The following is a 26,985-nucleotide window of genomic DNA, read 5'->3' on the forward strand; positions in this document are numbered from 1 at the left end:
TAAACATAATGCGTCTTTCGATAATAAAATACTAAAAAATGATAGACGATCTATTAAAAACCGATTTATTTTTTAGTGACTTTTCTTTCGTAATTAATATATGAATATAATATTCTCTTATTTCGTGAATACTTACAATTACATGTATTAAATATTTCAATAATAAATAAAATGCAATTCGACGACATGCAACAGATGGAACATTTACTCAAGATGGCGGTTAGTGCAGTAAACAAAAATAAATACTCTGCAGATAAGAGTAAGTGATCTTTAAATGTCACAAGCTTCGCGCGCAAGCTACAGATGGCGCCAGTTGCGAGGTACAGTTCGGCCCAAAGATGGCGCTCGCCGAAATCACGGTGCTCGATGCTTCGTAGTTCCGCTATCGTGCAAAAATTGAACGATTCTTGGCGTCCCCGAGCACGTTTTTCTCGTAAAGTTCGTAAACAAACTTCGCGCATCTCGAAGTAAACACAGTTACATGACGCTTGAAATGCTCGTCGATACGGATATAAACTATTATCGTCGCGCGACAAATCCGTGAGGTTATGAAATTACACGCTTCGCCGAAATAGCCGCAATTTTACAGTCAGAATGGCTGTAAACAAGATTTTGTACTTGCTCCTGCCGATAATACTGACAAATACTTATGTAGTCGCTAACGACGACGGGGTCACTAACGTCACTGTCAAGTGTCAAACTGGCAAGTCGCTGCGCAAACAGGTGTCAGCGGAACCCTTGAACGGCATGTGCCTCCGAGATGTCGTGGGGTATCTGTCAAAGAGGCTGCGATCCATCGTCGACGAGGAACTCGGCGCGTCCTCGTTCCAGGATACGATCAGCAAGATGGAATTCGCAAACATCTCCAGCAACCTGGACGCGAGACTGAATGCGTTAGTTGATAAGTTCAACAATAAATTAAGAACGCACATGGATGTCCTCAAGCAGGGCTACAATGCCATATACTCCGTCCTGTCGAAGGAGGTTCGCGCAGTTTATTCTAGTCAAACGGTTGATTTAGACGTAATGCAAATGAACAGAGTTTCGGATATATGTACTCAAATTATAACAGGTATTTTATATTAAAATATTATTTATATTATTTTATATTGAACGACATAATTGTCATTTGTTTCATTTAGATTCATTAAGTCGATGATATATTATTGACTTTGATTGTAGAATTGGCAACAAAGTTAAGAAGTCAAGAATGGAAAAATTTACATGTATTACCAATAAGCCAACCAAGTACGATATGTGGACCACCCACAATGGGTCACATTATTGGATCACTTTTATTATCTCAATACTGTCCCGAGAAGAATGTCATTCTGCTTTTGGAACATAACATGTTTATGTCAGAATCCGATCTAGCTTTGATCCAAATAGCAGCTAGAACTATTATAGATATGCTTTCTGAAACAGATAATGTTACTGTTGTTGGTCTTGCTAATGCTGCTCCTCTGTTTTGCAAGGATGGCTTGTTGAAAGCAACAGATATCAATAAATTTCAATTAACTCGTTATATCGACAGTTTAATTAGAACAGGTAATTAAAAGTGAGTCTTTATTGAAATATATATTGTATATATATATTGATTTAATGCCTTTAATTTTTTTTAGATTCAAATCAGACAACAAAGGTTGATTTTAGAAAATTAACACAGAATTTAAGACATGAAGTGATTATTATATATTTGACTAACGAAGTAAAAGGTATATCACATGCGAAAAGAGTGTTTGAAATAATTTCAGAAAGACTTACGACTCATTTGAAAACTATACTTATTCTTCCAAGTAAGTTCTTTTTTATACTGACTTTACTTTTTGTATGAAAAATTGTTCTATATTACAGTTTATTTTCAGACCAACACCCATACATCAGTGATACACAGTTTTTAGAAAATGATCATATTATTGTTCTTCCAACACAAAATGTTCTTGGATATAAAATAGGAAAACTATTTTCTTGTTTGCAATCTGTCTGCAGTCCTGATTATCATAAGAAAGATGTTTATATATTAGATCCATATTTTGATCTATATAGCAAGACAATGACATTATCTATTGGACAAATTACAAGTGTTGCGCTACTATCTTTAGATATAAAATTAAGTGATTTTCTTGATGATGTAACATATTTTAACACTGGACCAAACATATATATTATATTCTTCGACAATAAAGGTGTGGTTTGGATGCATAAAAATTTTCCCAGGATTGAGACAATAATCGAACAACCACTTAAAGTGCATTTGCAAGATATTGAAAATATAGATAATTGGACAGTAATGAAAATGATAAATGAAATTCAAGGAGTCATAGATGTGAAAACAAAATTGGGCGAGCAGGTAAGGAGAAGCATTTATATACAAATTTTAAAACGGGAGTAAGAGACAGAAAATTATTCTTTGATTCATGATGCAGAAGCGGTACCGATGGAAACACTTACATTATGATGCCTTGATAATATGTCTTGTATCTACTACTGAAGAAGGAATATTGCCTGTTGCGAGAACTGTGTCCTCACTGCCTACAAACATATTACATCATCGCCTCGATCTTATGCTTCAAACTGTCATTAATAAAGAAACACTCTGCATTTATAGAAACAGGATTGCAACTTTATGTAAGAAGATAAACTCTTTCATTCCAGTTGCCAAATATTTACAGCATATTATTAGATATTTAAAATCTTATATATTTTATTTTATTTTTAGCAACTGGTGTAGTTTATTTATCTCCATGGTGCTTTCAATCTCCAATGGAGCAACTAGAACTATTAGAAACTGGTTCAGCTATGACTGTACAAAGCTATATGGCATATATCAAAGATTTAACGGGTCTTTTAGCTAATCCTGGTTTACATCCATCTGTAAAACCGGATGTAGCAACCTTAGCGCAAGTCTTGGAGCATTTCAAAAAGCAACACATTGAAAGTCCATTAAATAAATTTATAATAAGAAGGTAATTATACAAATAATTAGAATTTTATTAGATTATTATTAGCATAATAATAACTTGTTTGTCATTTTAGATATGTTGTGAGTACAGTTAGTGGTGTGTTGGAGATTTTCCCAGGAATGGTATTGGATTCTGGTTTTGATCCCAAAAGGCGAATGTGGTATGGAAAAGCACTAGAGCATCCTGATAAGATAATTTTGACTCCACCTTACTTAGATGCAGGTGGATCAGGCTATGTAGTAACTCTAAGTCAAGTTATTGAATATCCTATGAGCAATAAAAGTACAGATTATGTTATTGCTGTCTTATCTATGGATGTTACAATGGGTTACATCATGAGATTACTACAGGAGATGTTTCCATTCTGTTATGATGCGACTGTCAAATGTTTCTTGATGGATGACAAAGGCTACTTGGTGTCACATCCGACATTATTGGAAGCAACAGGCAAGATTGAGCAGCAGCATTTAACGCATAAGGAACTCTTAGTAGCTAATGACATATTGAATCACGGGCTGTTTGTGAAAAAAAAATCTTGTGCCAATCACTTGGAGGGTGTTGTGCAAAGATATTATCAATTTAATATGTCACTTGATGACGTGCTCACTAATATAGCACACGGCGAGCACTGTGTTAGATATCAGGTAGCTGCTGTACCCGGTACTAATGTATTCCTTGGTGTTGTCAATGTGACAACTCAGTGCAATTTGCTTAGAGCTTTTTGTCCATGCAGTACGGTAAGTTCACACTAGTTATTGCGCATTTTATTTCCAATTTTAACATATTTTTGTTTTTACTTTTTTTGTTAAATATTACAGATGGATCATTCATGCCTAAACTGCAAAAGTATGGAACAAACTGGTTGTGAATGTCCTTGCGAATGCTCCTTATATTCTTCTAGTTGCTCACAACAAAGTATCAACAATTTAAATTCTTGTCCGCCTCTATATGAGCAAGGCTCAAGTTTACAGACTCCATGGATACAGCCGACAAATTTGAAATCGTGTCCGTCTATCGATTGCAAATCATACGCGACGGAGAAAGATTGCTTGGGTATCGCTGATTGTCAATGGTGTCACGTCGATGCCGATGGGGAGACACCTTTGCAACAACCATTCTGTTCTGACATGTCAGTTTGTTTCAAGGGAATCTTCGGATCTCTGATACCTTACAGCGACGGCACTTACAGTAAATTCGCTCTTTTTTTCTTTTTTGTCACATTTATTATGATTTCTATTATGTAATAAAATTATGCTTTTTCAGATTCACAATCAACAGATGAAATCGTGATAGGAGAGTGGCCATCGGTCGGTCTGGTAGCCGGTGGAATTCTTGCATTAGTCTTGATTCTAGGCGTTATTCTGTTTTGCTATAGACTTCGATCGGTAAACTCAGGTGTGGAGCATCAATGTTTACATCTCCATACTTCGCCTGACACGTTGCGCATGACGCATCTCGAGGGCGATTTGGAGCCCGCGGAATTGGATCAAACCAAAAGCAATTTGGATTGCCTTATGAGAGATGGTACCGCGCCTATATCACCATATAGAGTTTCTACCAATTACAGAAGACCACCTGGTGGGGATAGCGATCATGGGTATAGCACGATGACGCCACATGATGATTCCGAACAACAAACATTTGCCTCCGAACCGTTGCTAGTTGTCGACAATAACATCGAGCCAGATTTAACGAGGCAGTCCGGCAGTTTCAGAATGCCTTCTCCTACAACGTACTTGGGATCGCCGCATCACGTTTTAGCGCCTGTGACTGTCCATCGCGATATGGAAACAAATTATTGTTAGTAAAACTGGGTTTACATTGCCATTTATCTGAAAAAGTAAGTTAAACAAAGCGTCCTCAAAATTTCGTAAGAAGCTACACCACTTTTTTGCAAATATGATCCCGATAACGTATAGCCATTCATTTTATTTGCAATTATTGATATGGTAGATATAATACTGTTTTATTGTAGTTGCAATAGAACAATATTTATCATTAGTTATTTATCAGTATTTATCAAAGTAGTAGTAGAGTATAGTCTTTATTATTATCAAAGTGGCAGTACAGTTTATTATCAAAATGACAATAAGTACGAATTTTTGAATGACTAATGAGCTTAAAGATATATAATTTTTATGAGCTATCTCTATTGATACTAAAGCCTTTTATACAAGTACTAACAATAATTGATAGGTTGTCCGAGTTTTATATATATATATATGAGTTTTATATATAGGAAACAACTTTAAATGGCTGGTACATTGTGTAAGAGACTTATGGTATAAATTTATAAGTATATACATAAAGTAATAACGAATTATTTATGTATAATTTTGATTATAAGCAATTTAGAATTGTATAAAAGAGAGTATACTTTTATACATGTAAGTAATATTACAGTTATTATACAGGAATATTAGTTTTCCAAGTAGAATATTTTTATATGACAAAGTTAAGATATTTTAATAGTATATTCAGATAGAGGTGCTACATTCGTAATTATATGCAAGTTAAGAAATTAAAATCTTACAAAGTTGTTATTGTTGATAAATAACTGATACTAATATAAAGTAATTTAATAACAAATTACAATTTAGACAAACAATTACAATTTGGAGAAAATTGTAAATTTTAGCACACTGCCTAAAGTACTGCCATCATGCCGCGATTGAATTACAAAACAATTAATTTTAAAGATAAAACTAGAACTAAAAATTTATTTCTTGAATTTTTTTCACATGATATATTATAAAACTGACGAGGCAATTTGCATTTACAGTTTATTTTGTAATCCTCTTATTTTTAGAATCAATTTCTTTTTATTTTAATTTAAATAGCGTATTTATATTATCATGGTTTAAATAAATAACAGTGCCAAAATGTGACTTTATATACTGTGCAAAATAATTTTAGAAAGCTATAATAGAATCTACAATATCATTTCTATTATTATTCTATTGTTATTCTATTATGTATGGATTATTGAAACATATTTCTCATAAAATGAAATCATAATTTTATCATTGCACAAATCATAGCATTAAAAAGGAAAAGAAACACAAGAGAATTAAATTTTAGAAACAGTAGGAGTCATAATCGTTAAACCTTTTTTAATGTATTTATTTTTCTTTTGCATAGAAATATTAAAACTAAATTATGCAGTCACGATCAAAAGAAAAGTTACGTTATATTATAGTAACTATAGTACAAGCTTTTATACGAAAGTATTATTTGAAGTTTTACAATTAATGTACTTTATTGACATAATACGATACACACTGTCGTTCATATGTACGATAATATATCCACATTTTAATAGACTAACATGATTGTAATACAGACTTTTCATTTTTATGGTTTTTAGTTAAAAAGATAGAGCAGTAAAATATAGAAAACATTTAAGTATAATGTATTTATTGACAATTGCACAAGTATAAATATATATATATATTATATATATATATATATATATATATATATATATATATATATATATATATAAAATTATATAATATATATTTCATATGTCTATGCAATTGTTATATACATGTGTGTATATATGCTATTTTGAATGGTACTTACTTTAGGAAAGACTTACGTCTGCTGATGTATTATTATCGTTAAGAATATAATGTAAAATACCGTTTCATATTGATCTTTTTTATAATTATGATGTATACTTTGCATACAAAATTCATGTCGAGCGAGATTTTATACATTATATATATCAGTACTTTTTATCATTAAAAATCAATATTTTATTAAATAAGGAATATTTGTATTTTTCCCTTTCTATAAAACATAAGAAAAAAAATTGATCTTTCTACAGAAAGAGAATAATATCTAGAGATGTTGCAATCTCTTTCACATATGCAAGGTGAATAAACACACTCTTATTATACTCTGTCTTACAAGTGAAGTTTAATATGAAGCGTATTGACCATTGAAAAAAAAATATTACGATGATTAAGGTATAAAATCCGGATTTTTTCTTAAAATCACAAAACCCTCCATGATTGGCGTCAATGGTATATATTCCTCGGTAGCAAGTTCTGCTCTCTCGCCATATGCCAGTAATACTGGAGTGGTGTGTGTCTGGAAGCCTGTGATAGTTTTCGGTTTGCCCGCTTGACCGACAACATCGACAGCGAGACCGACTCTCACTGGTACGGCCAGCGGATTCAGGTCTTCATCGAAAGTCACCAGCATTCTGGGCTGCATCGCAGCAGCTAGCGTATACAGCAAGTAGTGTGAGCGTCCGAGGATAACTGAAAGAACATTTATGACATTAATTAACAAAAAGTCACATTACAATAAAGAAGCTTTATTTTTTATAATAAAAGAATTGAGGTGAGAATATTAAAATTTTTAAAAACTATTTTTTTTCTGACTAACTAATTGTAAATATATAAGAAAAAGATCAAAATTTATTGTAAATGTCTGTATCTTAAGAATTAATCATAAGAACTTCTCATGGTCAACTTGGAAAATTTAGAATAAGAATCTCCATAATGAGGATAATTTAAAAGAATTGCTAAAAAATGAATTGAAATGCAAACAATATTTCTATATCCATTGTATCAAGAATATATACTCACTGTTTTTCACGTCCAAAAAACCAATCAATGTCGATAGAAGACCGGCGAGAGCAACAGGACTGAGCAGCTGCCTGTCGCTGTGATAAGGCGACAAAGTAAGCGTACCTTTACCTAGATGCGTCAAACCTTGTGCGATGCGCACCATGAAGAGATTGTTAGGGTCTTTTGCGTGAAACTGAGCCAATTGCCTCAACATAGCAGCCAATCGTGCGTTATTTGTACCAGCACCGACCAGGCCCATGGCGAATATCGCATTGTGTGCCACTTCAGAATCGCTATCGTGTGAGAACTTGGACAATGTGTCTAGAATATTTAATTTCGGATTCGACACCGAGATGAGACCTAGAGCGAGAGGTACCGAACGACGAATCACGGGCTCGCAGTAACGCAATAGATGACCGAAGGTCCTGTATGCCATCTCGGCGCCGATCTCCTCTCCCATAGCGATCAAAGCGATGCCGAGAACAGCAATAGCCTGTCTAGAACTGAGATCCTTCTCCTTATCTTCTTTCTTCTCCTCCTTCTTTTCCTTGTCCTTGCGTTCACTCTTTTCCTCCTTCTCGTTGCTCGGCTCATAGTGCTCTGAACAGATGTGCAGCAGGTGTTGAATCTTGAGGACGTTCCCTGTGCCAGCGTAGGCGCACACTTCCACTAACGTCGTCGACATTGACCTAAATGGTTCGTGAACGATTTCCAAAGCTGCTATAATCGCTTCTGCAGCCTCCTGCTTTCCCAGGAAACATAATCCTAGACCGAGTGCCAGAAATCGCGCATATGTATCTTTGAGATCGGACTCCGACTTGTCCATCAATGTATGCATGATCGCTGTAGTGACATAAGCGTTACAAGAGCCGGCGGCGACCATTCCTAATGCCAGACCAGTCATACCAAGCACTTCCCAACTTGATTTGGTGTCACTGAGGACTGGCGTCAGCAGACCCAGTACGGCTTCTCGGTTAGAACCGGCGTACGCAATACCGAGGCCGACGATGGCGCCGATACGCATGGTATTGCTGCTGTGCAACACGTAATCGGATAGCAGAGCCAAGGCGGGATCACACTCGTTTCTTACGCCGCAATTGACAATGCCACAAGCTAGCAGAGCACCGGATTTGATGTAGTCTTCCGATGAGTATAGGTACTTGTCAATTGGAGTAAGACCGCCGTCCACATCCCATAGCAAGATTAGACCTAGAGATGCAGTCGCACTTAACATACCATGCTCTTTATTCTTGTACAGCCACTTGTTACCATCCTCGATCAATAGTTTGTCGTGACCAAATGCAGCGTTTACAAAACCGTTGACAAAACTCGCCGCAAGATTCTGACGCGCTGAGTCGACCTGGCCACCGCCAAACGGCGGTCGTGAATTTTCTAAGTGAGATTTATAGACATCCTCTGGTGTCTTGGGTTCCATTATATCTAACTCTCGCGCTAAGTTCAGAAAGTGATTGTTTAAGTGGGAATTGGACATTATTTCGAATAGATCGTCGTCTTCTACTGTAGCCTCATGTAACTCCAGAAAGATCTGCTGGCGACCAAGCATAAAAGCCAATTGCTTTTGCACAGAACTGAAAAGTATAATAGACTTCTTATAATTTCACTTCAGGAAATCGATTATATTAATTAACAGTTTTTCAAATAAAAACCTACTTATAAAGATTCTAAATAAACCATTCTTTAAAAGATTATACTTACAGATCCCTACAATTTGTGAAAATTGATTCAATGAGAGGTAAATCATTCAGTTGCATCGCCAGTCTAATTGCTTGTGGATATTGTCCGAATTTTCGATATAATTTACAAGCGACATGAAGGAGAGTGCTGTTCTCTGGATCAGCCACATATGGCACACAGCTTGTAAGATAGAGACATACTCGTTGATACGCGCTTTCGTCGACGTATTGTTCTAGTAGATCAAGCCTTTCGATCTCCATTAACAGATCACACGCCTCTGTTTCCGCATTGTGTGCCATGTTATAAGGGACAATCTCATGTACCAAAGCAATCAGTTTCTTGTTTGTCGCCTCGACATTATCACCCGTAACTTCATCCCATTCTCCTGCCAATTCTCCTGATAAATGTCTAACATATTCGTGTCCCCATTCACCAATTGCTAATGCGGAGCCTGTGAGCCTATACTTCAAACACTCTCGACCTTCACCCATGGTCATTGCCAGGACAGAAATAATATCGGAACATAATTCTTTACATTTGACATTAGTTATCTTCTCATAGATATTCTTCATAGTATCATAGTGAGGCCGCATAAATTTCAATGGTTTTGGAACACTTGTCATTGATGTTGTTGACGCACGAATATGTGAACGCAAAGATTCTAGAGCAGGATGATATAGTTTGGTATTGGCATCCTGCAGACGCTCTACGAGCAGAGTTAATTCTTCCTGTAGAAGTTTATCTTCCTCTGACTGAAAAGTAAAAAATCAAATTTCCAATATTTAAGAATAAATTATATATTAAAATATATATTAAAATAATAAATATTTTAATATACATTCCAATATTTAAGAGAATAAAGGTAAAGTACTTTACTTTTTAACCATCGCTCTTTATTCAACTTTGTTTTTTTGTAGATAAGGAGACACTGGGCCTTTTCTTTTTAGCTGCACTACTGCACTAGTGCAATTAGTTAGAGTGAAAGAAAGTATGTTTGTCTCTTTCTAACTTATTGCACTAGTGCAGCTAAAAAGAACAGACCCATTATCATAGAGAAAAAAATTACAAAAAAAACCACAGTAAATATTAATATATAAATATTAATATTAATAATATTAATAATATTAATATATCATTCAATAATAAGATACATAGTAATAAAAGGTAACTGATTCAAATGTAAGATAAATTACAAGGAAAGCAGAAATTGTGTTTTACTATGTGACGATAAATTACAAGTACATATATGTGTGTATAGATTTAATTAATATTGTTATAGATTCACAGAAGCATTTTTCTTCAATACTAATGACACTAATCCCACTACTTTGACATAGGTTAATCTCTTACTAGGTCATTTTTATCGTCTTCCTTTCCATTCTTCATATCTTTGATCGGTTTCGTTTCTGTCTTTGTTTCCGGCATTTTACGTAGATATTTTATTAAATAGATACGGCAAAGTAAAACACGATTCTTTCCGCGATCATTCACGGTTTCAGGTTAGAATGAATACTCAAGACGTTTTGCGAGTCACCATCATGGACACGCAACCCAGATAAGCTACTGCATGTTCGTAAAGCTGGATCTACAATAGATGCAGTCATGTGTTAGGCTGAGTTTCCACTGAGCGCGTCACGCGTCGCGTCAACCAGCGTGAGCCAATCAAAACATCCCATTGTAATAACACGGAAAACATGTTATTACAATGGGATGTTTTGATTGGCTCGCGCTGGATGACGCGACGCGTGACGCGCTCAGTGGAAACTCAGGGCTCGTTCCCACTGAGCGCGTCACGCGTCGCGTCAACCAGCGTGAGCCAATCAAAACATCCCATTGTAATAACACGGAAAACATGTTATTACAATGGGATGTTTTGATTGGCTCACGCTGGTGACGCGACGCGTGACGCGCTCAGTGGAAACGAGCCCTTAGAGTGAAAGAAAGTATGTTTGTCTCTTTCCAACTTATTGCACTAGTGCAGCAGTATAGCTAAAAAGAACAGACCCTCTAACTAATTGCACTAGTGCAGCAGTGCAGCTAAAAAGAACAGGCCCTCTGTCAAACAATTAGCGTTCGTCGATTTCCGCCATTATTCGTCATAGGGAGTGTCCGGCGATGTAGCGTCGCGTTTGTAATCAAATCATTTTTATATATATTTGACATTTTTTATTTTATCCCTTAAGTCTCATTCATGTCTTATCGTACAAGACCCAGTGTGTTTAACTAAATATCTCAATTGCAACTCTCGCGGTGAATATCTCAAACTAATTATCATACATGTAAAACGAATGGACAAAGTGGCACAGGTTAACAAGGTGGTCATCTACAGGGAGTGTCTAAGAGCTGAATCAATTCTGCTTTTGCCATAATCACATATTTGTTGGACGATATTTTCAAGCAAGATTACTGTGAATTATAATTCGATACTTTTAAAATGTTTATTGCATAATAAGATATCCAGAATGTCTTATTTATTGAGTAACGTGGTATTCTCGCTAATTCTTTTACTACCTGTGTTTGCACAAAATATCTTGCACGGAGAACCTGGTTATGAGTGCCCACAACATTGGATACGATTTCAAGACTCATGCTATCGTTTTATCAAGAGCCCCCTGAGATCACGGATGAATGCGCAAAGGAACTGTGAAGCATTTCAAAGTGCTCTACTTACTATTAATACACTGGAGGAGCATAGATTCGTACTCTATGAATTATTATGGCAGGATCCGCAACATCGTAGATGGTATACTGGAATAAAACTACAGAGTGGCTTATGGATAAATGAGGCTGATGGTACAACTTTAATAAATATGGATAATGCCTTTCTACCTGAACCTAATGACAATATAATAGGAAGAGATTATTTGGCATATTCCTACTCTAATAATCTCCAGCGCTGGGGATTGGAGAAGGTCACTGGAAGAGAAGAGCTCTTATATATCTGCGAAGCATCCATCGCTACTCTTCATAACTTGGTAGAAGATGATCGTACTTATCAATATGGCATTGAAATCGATAACCCTCTTCAAATACCTAGGGGGCCATATTTTATAAAACAACCTACAAGCAAAGTATTTGATATAGCGAAAAAGAGGGTAAATAATGATGTCTCGCTGAGTTGTCTAGCAGGTGGCTATCCTACTCCAACCTATGAATGGTTTAAAGAAGATTACGAAAATGATCGGCTTATTGCGACAAAAATAGATCCTCTTTCAAATAAGAAATATACTGTGAGCGGTGGAACATTGATTATTTATGAGCCCGTACAAGTAAAAATTCTTTTCAAATATATAATAAATATATTGATTATTTCATATTAATATTATTTATATATATATATATATATATATATATAGTTACAGATTATATTATATTATTAATTATGTTATTTATTTACAGACACAAGACCGTGGCTCGTATCATTGCAAGGCTACTAATAAATTTGGTACAATTATATCTGAGAGTGTTGAATTGTCGTTCGGATATATTCTAGAGTTTAATTTAAAACGTGGAGAGGAACGTGGAGATAATCATTGGGGTAAAGCAGTTTATTGCGATCCACCGCAACATTTTCCGGGTGTAAAATACTATTGGGCGCGCGATTTTTTCCCCAATTTTGTCGAGGAGGACAAACGCGTATTCGTTTCGAATGATGGAGCGCTTTATTTTTCCACATTGGAGACAATCGACCGAGGAAACTATTCGTGCAATGTTCAAAGTGTCGCATCTGATAATGGACGTAATGGGCCGTTCTTTCCATTAAGAGTGAATATGCACTGTAATTATTTTGGATTATTTTTTAAAAGTATTTGTGTAACACAATAGAATAGTAAACTTAATCACTTTTTGAATTTTTCAGCCTCATTCCAACAATTAAAGTTTCCCAATAATTTTCCAAAGGCCTTTCCAGAAGCACCAATAGCCGGAGAGGAAGTTAGATTGGAATGTATCGCGTTCGGATAGTGAGTTATATATATTTACATATATATTTTTATTTTATATATTATATATATTAATATATATAATGTATTAAAAATATTATATATTATATATAAAAAATATTATATTTTATATATAGTATATATGTAAAAATATATAAATATTTTTATAATTGTAATTAATAATTTATTTATATTTAGTCCTGTTCCTTCATATAATTGGACAAGAAGGGGTTCTGTCTTGCCGCGCGGTGCGTATGCGACGAGTTACAATCGAGTATTGATAATACCTCGTGTCCGTGTGGAGGATCAGGGCGAATATGTTTGCCGCGTGTACAATGATAGATTGTCAATCGAGAATTCCGTGCAATTGACCATACAAGCAGCGCCTAATTTTACTATTCCGTTGGTGGACAAACACATGGATAACAGAGGAGATTTAACCTGGACTTGTGAAGCATTTGGCATACCAGACGTTACTTATAACTGGTTCAGAAATGGAGAAGTTTTGGATATGTACACTCTACCGCCCGAAGATAGGGATCGTTACACCATACAAGATAATGTACTAAATATAAAGCATTTGGATCCTGAAAGGGATCAAGCTATGTACCAGTGTCGTGCTAAAAATCAGCTGAAGACAGTGTATTCATCAGCACAACTTAGAGTCCTATGTAAGTATTTATATATTTTTCAATTATCATGTCGGTGAAAAGCACATAAGGAATAATGCTCTTTAACATTTCAGCGTTAAAACCTTCTTTCAAAAAGCGGCCTATGGAATCTGAGACGTATGCGGCAGAAGGTGGTAATGTCACAATTGTATGCAAACCCGAGGCCGCGCCTAAACCGAAATTTGTATGGAAGAAAGATGGAAACGTGATCGGATCAGGCGGTAGGCGAAGGATTCTGGAAACTGGAAACCTCATCGTTAGCCCGGTATCGCGAGACGACGAAGGAACATACGTGTGCACAGCAACGAATCAATATGGCAGCGATGAAACTCGTGGACGATTAATTGTACTACGTAAGTTAATCATTTCATATTTTAGGTATCTATAAATTTATAAAAATTATTGTGTCTTTAATAAAGACATATTACATAAGATACATATATTAAGTTAAATTTATCAATTAACCGAATTTTAATGATTTATCATTTATGCATATTTAAAATTGTTCAAAGGTTGATTAATTTAAAATTAATTTAAAATTACTCATACAGGTGGACCAGAACTTATTGAAAGATTGCCGTCACGTATAATTATGTCCTATAATAATAATCAGACATTGCGTTGCTTAGGCAATACAGATGAAATGTTAGATGTGGCGTATATTTGGAGGCATAATGGTATGCGTATCCGCGATAAAGATTTGGAAAATAATCCACGGTGGCACATTGATGATGAATATTTAGACATTATAAACGCTACATTTGCTGAAAGCGGCGAATACGAATGTATTTTGAAAAGTGCTGTTGGTGAAATATCGAGCAAGACCGATCTGATCGTGGACGGACCACCCGGACCGCCTGGTGGGGTACAAGTTGTGAATATCGTCAAAATTTCAGCCCTATTACGATGGACTGATGGCGCCTTGAACGGCAAAATAATAACTATGTACACAATCAGTGCACGTACAAATTGGAATCGTACATGGTTTCCTCTCGTAGAAAGTAAGTTCCAGTTTATTACTAATTATATAATTCCTTATGAGAATTATTTTGACAATTAGGATACTTGTTAATTATCTTTTTAATATATTTATAATTCTCTATAAAAATACTTCAAAGCAAGTATGTTTACTTTGCTTTATTTTACATGAATGTACTATTATTCTTAGATATCACAGCTATCGAGATGGATAGATATAATGGCCGAAAAGAGGCATTTCTGGAAAACGTTTTGAATCCTTATACCACATATGAATTTCGCGTATTAGCCTTTAATGAACTTGGTTATGGTCCACCATCGTCTCCTTCACCTCAATATAGTACTCCGCCTGACAAACCTACAAAATCGCCATCGAATATTAGTGGTGGTGGAGGAAAGATTGGAGACCTTTCAATTACATGGGATCCTCTTCCCTCGTCTGATCAAAATGGTCCTGGAATCTATTACAAGATATTCTGGCGTCATAAAAACGATACAGAGTACCAAACGTTATCTCTGAGGGAATACGGCAATGTCGGTAGCAGCGTCGTGCCGATTCAAACGCGGTTTTACTATACAGAATACGAAGTAAAAGTACAAGCGATTAATGCGATAGGCGAGGGTCCTATATCAGAAACTACGACAGTGTACAGTGCGGAGGATATGCCGCAAGTCGCACCGCAACAAGTATACTCAATGAGCTATAATAGTACCAGCTTAAACATCACTTGGCAGCCGATTGAACAAACTCGTGAGCGAGTGCGAGGCAAACTGATTGGACACAGGATCAAGTACTGGAAGGAAAGCATCCCCGAAGAACATGCTACTTATTATTTATCGCGTACCACTCGTCCTTGGTCGTTAGTAGTTGGATTGCAACCAGATACATATTATTACGTAAAGGTAAAGTGCAGAAAAATTTTTTACTTGAATTTCTACATTAGAACATATATGAAAAAGTTTGCTATAAAAGCTATTTAATTAAAGAATTAATTTATTAAAATAAATAAATATATATTAGTCATTTAAAAAATAAAAACGAAAAATATTTGAAATTGTGACAAATTTAAATCTAAACAAAGATCATTAATTTTGTGAAGGTGATGGCCTACAACTCCGCTGGGGAAGGTCCGGAAAGCGAACGATATCTGGAGCGAACTTACCGCAAGGCGCCGCAGAAACCGCCGTCTTCGGTGAACGTGTACGGCGTGAATCCATCGACGGTGAGAGTCGTTTGGCGTTATGTACAGCCGAGTTTAGAGGAGGAACCGCTAATCGGATACAAAATACGTGTGTGGGAGGTCGACCAAGACATGAGCACGGCGAATGATACAATAATACCAGGCGGCTCTAAACTGGAAGCCGATATCAAGAATCTAAGTCCGGGCAAGGCATATCACTTGAGAGTGCTCGCATTTAGTAACGGTGGTGATGGCAGGATGTCGAGTCCCACTCATACATTCCAAATGGGCGATGCTGCAGCCTTCAGGAGCAGTGCTGGAAACAAGATTCTGGACGCCGCCTTAGGAATAACTTTCTTACTACTCTTACGGGTCTATGGCTATGTATAGTGTAAAGTAATCCCTAATAATTGCATAGGCCATAAAATTTAACGGCTATAAATTTTATACAGATTTCTTAAATGAATAATCTAAAAAATTTAATAGACACGAAACAAATTTAAAAAATGAGATTTATAATAAGATATTATAGATATTTCTTTAATCACATATACTTAAATTGCTTAAACAATTTAAATAATTAATCTTAAATAATTTCTAATCATTTTCTCAGTAGCCTAAAAATTAATATTGCATATCATTAGTTTATCTAATGCAAAAACAGTCAATTTTATGTTTAGTGTTTTAGCAACGATAACTTAATGCTTAAGTACTTCCATAACTTCTTTTTAAGAAGCATCACAATATTATGTGTCTACAAAAAGTCTGAAATTGATCTGCATTTGATTCTAATAATCAGAATAGTATGTGTGGTAAATTTAGCATAATTTGTGTTTCATATAATAAAAAAGTTATTTACATATTCTTTTGACACATATAACATTTAAAAATTTTCATGAATAATATATTATTTCTTTATTATATAACTAATTATATATACGAAATACTTTAAGTAATTTGTGCAAAATTTTTATATATGTTTTTATCTATTTTTATATCTATATTTTTTTATATATGTATATTTTTTATTACTCTCTCATTCTCGTAAAGCGAATATTATATACATTATTATATGATTTCAAGTACTACATTCATTCAAAAATTGCCAAGTTTTATATAACTGTAGAATCATATTCTATAGTATATTTTCAAGATATAAAGAAAATAATTTGACATAAATCATATGTACATATTGAATAATGTAAAATTAAAATTAATTTTTAAAGATATAAGAATTCTCTTGACATTTAGACTTTTACATAAATTATAAAATGAGCATTTTATATTAAAAACGCATTAAAAAATATTCTTTAAACACTGTCTTTAACAATAATTACTACAAGAATACTAAAAGTTTCGTTTATTTGCCAAAAAAACAGAAAGCATATTAGTGAAGAAATGTTTCGTTATGCTATGTAAACAGTTTGAAATAACAAAAATATAATCTTGAAACATTGATGCAATTGTATAGATCTAAAACAAGGCACGGATTATGAGAAATAAATAATAATAAATATAGATCTAGAACAAAAGAGGAAATAAAATTAAATAATACAATTAAATAAATTATAATAAATTGCGCTCGTGCAAAAATATGTATTCATTGCTAAGTTACACATATTATATATTAATTTGCTACGATTTACGAGTAATGAGTAAGAATTAATGACAATTAACAAAGACTAAGAATTATATAATGTCAATGTATAGAGCAGCGTAATTTTCCGTCCATTTATACAGAAGTAGATAATGAACACTTGACTAATACTGCAAATATTTGTTAATCACTGAACTATTCTAATATTCTGTGAATTATTCTAATCATAATTAATTTTTAATTACCATAACATTATCATAATAATAAACTTTCTAAATAGATCTCTTTTTTTTACAGATACTTTTTGCTTAATTTTTGTCAGATATATGTATGTATAATAATATTAGGATAGTTCAGAGATATTATATGAAAAAAGTTTATATAAACCATAATAGTGTGTTCATACTATTATACTACTATATATCTCAGAAATGATATATATTTAGGTATTATATATCTCTATATTTAAAAATGTAAACATGTTTAACATTTTAATACATTTTATATAGTAGTATATGAGAGATTTTTTTTTACATAAATTTATTATTCATTGTGTATAAAAATGATTTATATATATAATGCAAATAATGAAGAACCAGAATTTTGATATGTGCGTGTATGCGCATGTGTTAGAATTGTCGCTAGAAAAATAATTGACATTGATTGCTTAATTAAGATAATAGATATAGTGGTACATTCATTACTCCAACCACACTTTCTTTTTATGCATTTTTGTGCAGAGAAAGACATTATATAATAATTTTTAAAATATTAACATTGATATTCTTTTCTTTCTGTAATAATTTTATAATTTGCATGTATATATTGTTAGTTATTTGCATCTTTTTTAACATATTTTTAACATATTTTAAACATATTTTTCTATGTTAAAAGAGACTTCACATATGCTAATCTCACATATATATGCTTCATTACTGCTTCATAATTGCATTATTTAACAAGCAACACACACATGTATATATATATATATATATATACAGGGTGGCCCATTTTAATACATCCAGTCGAATATCTCGAAAACCAAGCTTGGGAGAGAAAAATGTTTCAGACAAAAGTTGTTTGGTTTCGAGGGGGCCATAAGATGGTACCATTGGTTTGACCTTGAAGAGTCATTTGAAGGTCACATGAAGGTCACCTTCAATTCCTTAAATGGAACCTACTATTTGTCATTGCATATTCTTGTAGCTTATCTCGAGAGCTTTCCAAAACACTATAATTAATTAATGAAGAAAAAATATGTAATTTGCAATTAACAATTCCATATTTTTTCTTAAAAACAACTATGTGTTTTCTTTACACCAATTGATTCCTCTCATTATTTTGTACATAAAAGTATTAAGGTAAGATAATCGAAAAATGAATATTTTACAAGATATTTTACGGTTTATGTAAAATTAAGAAATGATTTCAAGCCTCATAATTCAAAAAGTACTTAACGAAAAGGTACTTAATTATAGTGTTTTGGAAAGCTCTCGAGATAAGCTACAAGAATGTGCAAAAATATATAGAGTGTTCCATTTAGAAAAATTGAAGTGACCTTCACGTGACCTTCAAATGACTCTTCAAGGTCAAACCAATGGTACCATCTTATGGCCCCCTCGAAACCAAACAACTTTTATCTGAAACATTTTTCTCTCCCGGGCTTGGTTTTCGAGATATTCGACTGGATGGATTAAAATGGGCCACCCTGTATATATATATATTTTTTTTTATTTTTATTTTTTTTAATTCCGAGATTCATAGGCGCGCATACATTGCTATTAATGAAAAATATGCCATTATATGTACATACATGAGTAAACATATTTACTCTTATTCTTTTCTTCCATAGTAATGTGAAAATACAATAATTCATAATATTTTCATAATAATGTGAAAAAAATATAATCCATGGCGTTTTCATAGTAATGTGAGAAAAAATATAATAATCCACATTACATTGTTCATATGTATCGCCATAGACACTAGACAGCACGTGTATCGAACATGTGACATCACGCACCATGGACGTAAATTTGTCGAGTTTGTATTTGTGATATAGCCGGTGAATTGTTTCTTGAAGACTTGAAAAAGAGCGGGGAGATAACAATATTGAGCGATACATATAACTACGAATGTACGTACGACAACAAAAAATCGTTTAAGCGTTGATAGCGTTGATAGAACGGAAGGAGTACATTTGTGTTGAAACTTTTAGAGGTTAATCATGCTGCGAATATTTGGTCGCTCGGCGCATCTTCTCAAGAGGACCACGAAGATCGTCTGCGCGTCGAGCGTGAGGAATTTGAACCTATTGGAGTATCAGAGCAAAGAGCTCCTGCGCGATTCGGGTGTCTCGGTACAAAACTTTGCCATCATCGACGACTTAAGCAAGACGAATTCTGCTTTGGAGAAGCTACGTAAGTATCTCGGTACTCTTTTCTATATTTTGCATCTGTTAATATGTAAAATTCTATGCTCCCAGTGCAAAGTTAAGTTTTAAGATGAACATGAAATGATCCATTAAAGTGTCTACTGTGTCAATTTATTAATAATTATTAGCAGTCATAAGTAACTGCATAACTATAAATTATTTGTGTGTGCATATATATAGTACTTATTTTATAAGTTACTAAGTAAGTTTACCCATTCTTGCAGATGCGGATGAATTTGTCATTAAAGCTCAAGTCTTGGCAGGAGGTCGTGGTAAGGGTTGGTTTGATAATGGGTTCAAGGGAGGTGTACATCTCACCAAAGAGTAAGTTTGACAACTAGGTCTTTGTAAAAATATTTTGCAAAATATCTCTTATGTATACAGCTCCAAAATATTTTATTTAATCTTTGTTATACCATGAGATATTTATGTACTAATGTCGATTATATGTGTAAAAACAACATGATGAGAAAAATGAAAAATAACAAGATAATTTTTTTATCACATTTTATATTTTTAGAGATGTCATGTATATATTATATGCATCATAATTTTTCTATTATATATATATATATTTTATAAAAATTATGTATATATTATAGATGATATTTTATATTCATTATATCTTTTTTCCCTTCTAATAGTCGTAATGCTGTTAGCAATTACGTGAAGAATATGTTAGGTCATCGTCTGATTACTAAACAGACTTCGAAGGATGGCATACTAGTGCAGAAGATTATGATAGCTGAGTCAGTAGATATTGCACATGAGACCTATATCTGTATTCTCATGGATCGTCAGTATAATGGTCCTGTGCTGATAGCATCTCCAGCTGGTGGGATGGATATTGAAACAGTTGCGGAGAAACATCCTGAGAAAATAAAAACTGTTCCATTGGATATCTATCATGGAATCGATGATGAAATAGCACAGGACGTGTGCACTTTTTTGGGATTTTCCGATCCGGATGTTCTTAACAAAGCTATATATGAATTGAAAAATTTGTGGAAGCTGTTTGTAGATATTGATGCGCTGCAAATTGAAATCAATCCACTGGTGGAAACGACAGATAAGCAAGTGATAGCAGTAGATGCAAAAATTGCATTTGATGATAATGCTCAATTTAGACAGCAAACTCTATTTGCTTTAGAAGATGTCAGTGAAAAAGATCCCAGAGAGGTGGATGCATCGCGATATAATCTGAATTATATTGGAATGGATGGCAATATAGGATGTTTAGGTAAAATACATTTTATTATTATGATTGCAATCAAAGTAAATTAAATATATAAACAAGTAAAGAATAAAAAATTATGAAATAGCAATGAATATATATCAATATATGAATAATCAGCTATAAGTATATAAATCTTTACATATTTAGTGAATGGAGCTGGTCTAGCTATGGCTACAATGGATATTATTAAGTTAAATGGAGGATCGCCAGCTAATTTTTTAGATGTTGGTGGTAGTGTAAAAGAAGATCAAGTTTTCCAAGCATTTAGAATCCTCAGTGAAGGTAAGATATAAAATTTAGAATGGTTCAAGCATGAATATACAATTTAAATTTTTTTTCTTTCTTCAGATCCAAAAGTCAAAGCTATTCTCGTTAATGTTTTTGGAGGAATCGTGAATTGCATAACGATAGCAAGAGGAATTATTGCTGCATCGCAAAACTTAGGACTTCAAATACCGCTTGTTGTAAGGCTAGAAGGTAAGATGTGTATCGATATTCTTTTTCTTTAATTTCTTATTATTTGTTATTTATAAATCCTATAATTTTATTATATATTTCATTTTCGCTTATATGTTCTCGTAATTTATAAATAAATTTCAAAAGTATTTTTGTTGCAATTTATTTTTTATTAGGCACTAATGTGACAGAAGCCAAAAAGGTTTTGGCCGAATCTGGATTGCCTATTCTCACAGCGAATAATTTAGATGAAGCAGCGAGAAAAGCGGTAACCTCTGTAAATACATAATTGTATTAATATAATGATACATTATTTCGATTTATACCTATTTAAGACTGGAAATCTATGGTTTTAATAAGAGAAAAATAATGTTAGAACTTGAAGTAGGAAAAACTATATAATTTTTCATGTTTTAAAAATATCAGAGAACAATAATGTTAGGAATAACTTGAAGTAGGAAAAATTATATAATTTTTTATATTTTTAAAATATCACTTTTTGAGATATTTTTATAACTTAGATACTTTTACAATTTGAGTGTACATAAGCATCTAAATACTGCCTACTAATGTTCATTGCTCTTGTACATTTTATTATTCAAGCATAGAATAGTTGTAGTCTGATTTGATCATTGCTCAAATTGACATACATACATACATACATACATACATACATACATACATACATATATATACACACACACACACACACCCACACACTTTGATCTCATTTTTATTAACAAATTCAAAATGTTCAAAATTCTAAACACAAATCTATCTTTATTGACGAGGTAAGATTATTATTAGAATTTTTAAGCAGTCTCAATTTTTAAGTTGTCTCAATTCTTTATTAAAGCTAAATCAAAATATATCATTATCTTATATTATGTTTGTGTATTTTATATTGATTATGTGAAAATATTTAATAATCATATATCAGCATATATACAATAGAATACAGATTCAAGAACGATATTGAATCCAGGTATGGAGGTTTATATTAGTGACATTCAAATTTTATTATTGCCTTCTCCACATTTGTTTGAATTCATTTCAATTAGAATATCTGTTTATTTATCTAGTTTATTTTGTTTTAGATGAATGGTACTGTGTAAAATTAGAATTTTATTTGTTAATAAACAGGTAAAGTAGATAATTAATAGTTGATTATAGTTATGTTAAATTATGTGATTTATGTAATTACATGTTTTGTTTCTGTAGGCCACTTTCTAATAAACACAAAATTATTTTGCATAGTTGAAATTAGCAGTAATGCAAAGTTAATCAGCACATGTATATACGTTTTTATTGTAAGTACATTTATTTTTATTAGATTTAAAATTGATTTATATTGAGAACTTCTTTAAAGTTTAGTTTATTTAAGTATTTCGATTTTATTTTTATATAATTTTTTCTAATATTTTGTTATATAAGAATCTTTTGTGTGAATCTTGTTTTTATTTTATTATATATACCTGTATATTATATTCATTTTGTTACATATAATTTTTTATATTTAATGTTTGTTAAAAATATAGAATTTTGAATCTCGAAATATGTAATAATATATTTCAGAAATTTCAAAATGAATGAAAAAAGAAAATTTATGTTTATATTTTTAATTAATATAGAAAATTTTCTTCATATATATATAAATATTTTTATTGTTATTATTAATTATTGTATTGCATCACGTTTATATAGGCGTTTGCAAACAAATTGCATATTTCTTTCTCTCTCAATCAAACGTTGCAACATTAGATGCACTCTATTTAATACTATTTTTGCTTTGAAGCGTTTAATGAAGCATTGAATCAAGGCGAAGAATCTTGCGTTTCGAATGGAAAATAGTGTCAAGCAGTGCATCTTTTGAAAGAAGAATGTTTCTTTCTCTTTAATGTAAGAATTAAAGAGAGATAAAGATATCAGTAAAAACAATCTGTACACGCACCATTTATTAAATTAAATTATACTTAGTGATCCATGATGGCATTATATACTTTGGAAAAAAAGGAAGAAAAAAAGATGAAAAATTTATGGATAAGACTGTGAATTCAACATCGCTTTCAATCATCTATACTAATCCGTCATTAATGCCATCATCGAAAAGTGCCTGACAGTCAATCAAATCTCTAAATTCTCTAGCAGAGCAATTAGGTTCTTCGCATCGATTGTATCAAAGACTGAATCCCGCATTCAAGGCTCACCGATTGCGCGAGGCGTAACGAAAGGAAAGAGGTGTAAAAGCCGCGCGCGTAATCGATTTTTAACCCATGTATGGTCGTTGCGTTTTTATAAGCAGAAACTGTTTTGGTGTGAACGATAACTCGCCTTGAATGTACGACATTCGTTGAGAGAACGACCCATATATGGATTTTCAGCATAAGATTAAGATTATACAGGGCGTTAGTTTGGATCGCACTTTTTATAAATAAGCGTATGCGGATCGATGTAGAACTTAAAAGTACTTAAGATAGCGAAAAGAAACGCGTGTTTTCAAAATAAAATATTTTCCAATTTGTAAACCGTTGTGTTCCGTTATTCTTTTCGCTCTCTGAATATTTTCGCAATTTTTTAAAAAACTATAAATAATATCAATTTTTATAAATATTCTGGACAATATAATTTTCCAAAAGTGTCCCCCAATCTTTCTAAAGTATCTTTGGAAATTATATTAAGATAATTATATTAAGATGAATTGTAAAAAATGTTATGAAATGTTAATCGTAATGCGATTAGGTTTCGCACTAGGAAACGAGATTTGTTTCCTCGAGGAAAGAGGCGAGAGACGTTAAAACTGCTATTGTGCGCGCTAAAGATCCGGATAGCGAGAACTTGATATCGCGGTGACTCGTAACCATGATTGTTTTAGTCTTCCTCTTCAGTGTCACGCCAGCCAGCGGTTGACCGGCTCCGTTTCGCTTTGTGTGTTTTCTCCTCTCATATACCCGAATATAAACCCGTTCCTCGCACGCGTCTACGGGAAGGGTGGACGGCGACGGGAGGATCCGGGTGGTCCCGATGCGTGTGCGTATATATATAGACCGACCCCCTGCCCCTCGCCTAAGGGTACGGGCGAGGGAATGCGTACTATTCTCGGACGAACTTCACGAATCCGAGTAAGACGTGGTGCTCGACTCCTGGTTCGCGGACGGCGAAGATATCAGTAATCGTCTACGAACCGCGTCGTGTCGATCGAGAGCACTCGCGTCAATCCGCTGATTCGAGGAGATCGCGATCGTTGACGTGTGCATGTAAGATTCGCGTTGGCATTCGGTCCCGGTTGCACTGACATCGGTTCGTCCGATTGCGATTAATTGCAGACGCTGTCAGATTTCGCGAGGTGGAAGTGAAAGAAACGTCGAGGTATAAGATTTTAACGCGAAATTCTTTTTTTTTTTAATAGTATTAAAGTCAAGGAAACAATATTAATTGTTTCATCTGAATTAATCTTATCATTTTGTACGTAAATAAGATTATATCTTATGATAGGATTATATCTTATGATATCCGCCTATTCATTTTTTCTTAGCTAGAACATTTGAAAGATTATTATTTATCTCAATTTTCTAATTTCCGGATTATATTGTATAAATTAAATCATAACTTCTAAATTTCTAAATATTGATTTAAAAGTTTAGAAGATTTTATTCTTCGTATTTTAAAAGATTTTGAACTTTTATACATATTCTAATTTGAATTTTTACACATAATTAAATCTTATTGTAAATTTTCGTTAAGAAAAATTCAAAATTCGCGTTGAAAAATTTATTAAAATTTCATGAGGCGTCTTATAATTTTAATATTACGATCAAAGAGCAGACAATCATATAAATTAATTTATCAGTGTAACCTGACTTTGATATTAATAATGATAACACATCGCTAAATACTAAAAGTATTCTTTTTTTCAAGATTTATTAGTCAAATACTTAAATATATATTGCATATATATATGTGCATCAATCAAGATTTGGAGAACAAGAAATCTTTGATAAATCTTTGATGAAATCAAAATCAGCTTTGCTTTAAAAAGAAAATATAAAATAGAACGTTTATATAAAAAAACAAATTTTAAAGTGTTTAAATATATTAATTATTAGGGATAAATATATTTTTTTTTAATTTCTAAATATGTGTCATATATGGTGCAAACAAATAATTCTAAAGTGATAAAATGTGTATATTTTTATACATATCATATTTTTGACTATCCCAGGCACGTCGAATTAATCAGGTTAAATCGTGCAAAATGTTTAATTTTGCGATTATAAAAGCCCAATACTAAAATTTTAATTTTAATAATCTATTTGTTATTTATTCTTTCAATAAAATTAATTTCAAGGAAAATTTGCTTTCGTAATTTGTTTGAAATTTGTGAAATTGAGAAATCGTTTGCAGATTTCCATTTGCGATTTATCCATGCTGATTGCGAGTGCATTACGGTTTTGAAGAGCACAGTAGTGCGGAGAGGGTTTTAAGTGGAACGCGAGAGAGATTCGCGAAGGCGTGCGACTCCGCCGACAGTTTTTCGTGGGCCACTGATACTGAATCATTCGATTGTACGAGGTAGAGAATTCTTTTAATTAAATGAGTGGATTTTTATTTATGTATGTGACGTGATTATTTTCTAAGTACTTTAAAGTTTACCAAGGGAATGGTATTTATTTCTTTCAAATTTGATCCGTTTCACGAATTTAAGTTTGCTTTATAAATTATAAATTTACTATTTTGCTGATTGTGCAAAATAAATTTTTGAAAAATTTGTAAACACAATAAAAGAATTAATTAATACGCGTGCGTTTGTAAAACAAACATTTTCTTAAAATAATATCTTCTATTAATTTATATATGTTTAAAAATAATCTCGTTTTATTCGTAATTATCCTAATGATCGATTTTATAGCATTAATTAATCTTGTTTATATTGACAAAAACATATACATAAGATTTAATTCTTTTTATTTATTTTCACATTATTTGTAGATTTTGATTCGAAAGAATATAAATTGTTTCAATATAAAGAAATATAGGAGGTAAAAAATTCGATGACAGCTTGATCGCTCGCCTTACATTGAACAGAGTGGTATCTTGAATCTTCTTGACTGAAGTATCGCTGTAAAAAATAATTTTTTAGCATCATCACGTCATCTCATGCAATGACTTTTCATATAGTATAGACAATTACAGATAACAATATATATGTATATTATTATGAATTTCATTGACAATTTAATATTATACAATTT

The 26,985-nt window shown here is 32.8% G+C and overlaps 5 protein-coding genes across 10 annotated transcripts in view; 4 read left to right on the plus strand and 1 right to left on the minus strand.

Annotated features, from left to right (window-relative positions):
• The first annotated feature begins 339 nt into the window (after window positions 1–339).
• On the plus strand, window positions 340–5,738 carry LOC145969335 (VWFA and cache domain-containing protein 1). Its single transcript, XM_083095366.1, has 9 exons — window positions 340–1,072; window positions 1,183–1,548; window positions 1,623–1,796; window positions 1,866–2,350; window positions 2,427–2,628; window positions 2,720–2,966; window positions 3,037–3,700; window positions 3,782–4,151; window positions 4,227–5,738. Exons 1-9 carry the CDS (start codon window positions 595–597, stop codon window positions 4,766–4,768), a joined length of 3,528 nt encoding a protein of 1,175 aa, XP_082951492.1. The 5' UTR covers window positions 340–594; the 3' UTR covers window positions 4,769–5,738.
• Window positions 5,739–6,870: 1,132 nt separating this feature from the next.
• On the minus strand, window positions 6,871–10,797 carry Rpn1 (regulatory particle non-ATPase 1). Its single transcript, XM_083095367.1, has 4 exons — window positions 10,592–10,797; window positions 9,263–9,993; window positions 7,565–9,135; window positions 6,871–7,234 (listed from the first exon to the last, which is right to left on the minus strand). Exons 1-4 carry the CDS (start codon window positions 10,664–10,666, stop codon window positions 6,933–6,935), a joined length of 2,679 nt encoding a protein of 892 aa, XP_082951493.1. The 5' UTR covers window positions 10,667–10,797; the 3' UTR covers window positions 6,871–6,932.
• A 519-nt stretch (window positions 10,798–11,316) lies between these two features.
• LOC145968182 (contactin) lies at window positions 11,317–18,123 on the plus strand. Its single transcript, XM_083093492.1, has 8 exons — window positions 11,317–12,510; window positions 12,641–13,019; window positions 13,101–13,203; window positions 13,381–13,853; window positions 13,928–14,206; window positions 14,405–14,854; window positions 15,022–15,734; window positions 15,932–18,123. The coding sequence occupies exons 1-8, from the start codon at window positions 11,704–11,706 to the stop codon at window positions 16,400–16,402; spliced, it is 3,675 nt and encodes a 1,224-aa protein (XP_082949618.1). The 5' UTR covers window positions 11,317–11,703; the 3' UTR covers window positions 16,403–18,123.
• Window positions 18,124–19,313: 1,190 nt separating this feature from the next.
• LOC145968508 (succinate--CoA ligase [GDP-forming] subunit beta, mitochondrial-like) lies at window positions 19,314–24,292 on the plus strand. Of its 2 annotated transcripts, XM_083094016.1 has the most exons (10): window positions 19,315–19,746; window positions 19,828–20,029; window positions 20,268–20,367; window positions 20,688–21,283; window positions 21,428–21,562; window positions 21,629–21,757; window positions 21,913–22,013; window positions 22,834–22,879; window positions 22,958–23,046; window positions 23,532–24,292. In XM_083094016.1, exons 2-8 carry the CDS (start codon window positions 19,837–19,839, stop codon window positions 22,849–22,851), a joined length of 1,272 nt encoding a protein of 423 aa, XP_082950142.1. In that variant the 5' UTR covers window positions 19,315–19,746; window positions 19,828–19,836; the 3' UTR covers window positions 22,852–22,879; window positions 22,958–23,046; window positions 23,532–24,292. The 2 variants fall into 2 exon arrangements, with proteins under 2 accessions (XP_082950143.1, XP_082950142.1); XM_083094017.1 differs by lacking the exons at window positions 22,834–22,879; window positions 22,958–23,046 and having other exon boundaries at window positions 19,314–19,746; window positions 23,532–24,290.
• Window positions 24,293–24,841: 549 nt separating this feature from the next.
• Cher (filamin A protein cher) overlaps window positions 24,842–26,985 on the plus strand; it is a 49,873-nt gene continuing 47,729 nt past the window's right edge. For 2 of the 5 annotated variants that reach the window (XM_083095341.1, XM_083095343.1), the window contains exon 1: window positions 24,842–25,102. The gene's annotated coding sequence lies outside the window, so the exon portion shown is untranslated. Of the gene's footprint in view, window positions 25,103–26,137; window positions 26,306–26,985 lie in introns of all 5 variants that reach the window. The other 3 variants (XM_083095344.1, XM_083095345.1, XM_083095342.1) reach the window with 2 other exon arrangements.

Source organism: Camponotus vicinus, unplaced genomic scaffold, assembly GCF_025532165.1.
Source record: "Camponotus vicinus isolate PSW18456_S1 unplaced genomic scaffold, iyCamVici1.0 SCAF_3, whole genome shotgun sequence".
NCBI classification, from domain to species: domain Eukaryota; kingdom Metazoa; phylum Arthropoda; class Insecta; order Hymenoptera; family Formicidae; genus Camponotus; species Camponotus vicinus.

Coding starts and splice junctions, on each gene's coding strand:
- LOC145969335 (XM_083095366.1), top strand. CDS start 595: ATGGCTGTAAACAAGATTTTGTACTTGCTCCTGCCGATAATACTGACA. Junction 1,073..1,182: donor ATGTACTCAAATTATAACAG/GTATTTTATATT, acceptor CTTTGATTGTAG/AATTGGCAACAAAGTTAAGA. Junction 3,701..3,781: donor CTTTTTGTCCATGCAGTACG/GTAAGTTCACAC, acceptor TAAATATTACAG/ATGGATCATTCATGCCTAAA.
- Rpn1 (XM_083095367.1), bottom strand. CDS start 10,666: ATGCCGGAAACAAAGACAGAAACGAAACCGATCAAAGATATGAAGAAT. Junction 9,994..10,591: donor AAGACGATAAAAATGACCTA/GTAAGAGATTAA, acceptor TTTACTTTTCAG/TCAGAGGAAGATAAACTTCT. Junction 7,235..7,564: donor TTTTTTGGACGTGAAAAACA/GTGAGTATATAT, acceptor ATGTTCTTTCAG/TTATCCTCGGACGCTCACAC.
- LOC145968182 (XM_083093492.1), top strand. CDS start 11,704: ATGTCTTATTTATTGAGTAACGTGGTATTCTCGCTAATTCTTTTACTA. Junction 13,204..13,380: donor GAATGTATCGCGTTCGGATA/GTGAGTTATATA, acceptor ATTTATATTTAG/TCCTGTTCCTTCATATAATT. Junction 15,735..15,931: donor ATACATATTATTACGTAAAG/GTAAAGTGCAGA, acceptor AATTTTGTGAAG/GTGATGGCCTACAACTCCGC.
- LOC145968508 (XM_083094017.1), top strand. CDS start 19,837: ATGCTGCGAATATTTGGTCGCTCGGCGCATCTTCTCAAGAGGACCACG. Junction 20,368..20,687: donor GGTGTACATCTCACCAAAGA/GTAAGTTTGACA, acceptor CCCTTCTAATAG/TCGTAATGCTGTTAGCAATT. Junction 21,563..21,628: donor ATTTAGAATCCTCAGTGAAG/GTAAGATATAAA, acceptor TTCTTTCTTCAG/ATCCAAAAGTCAAAGCTATT.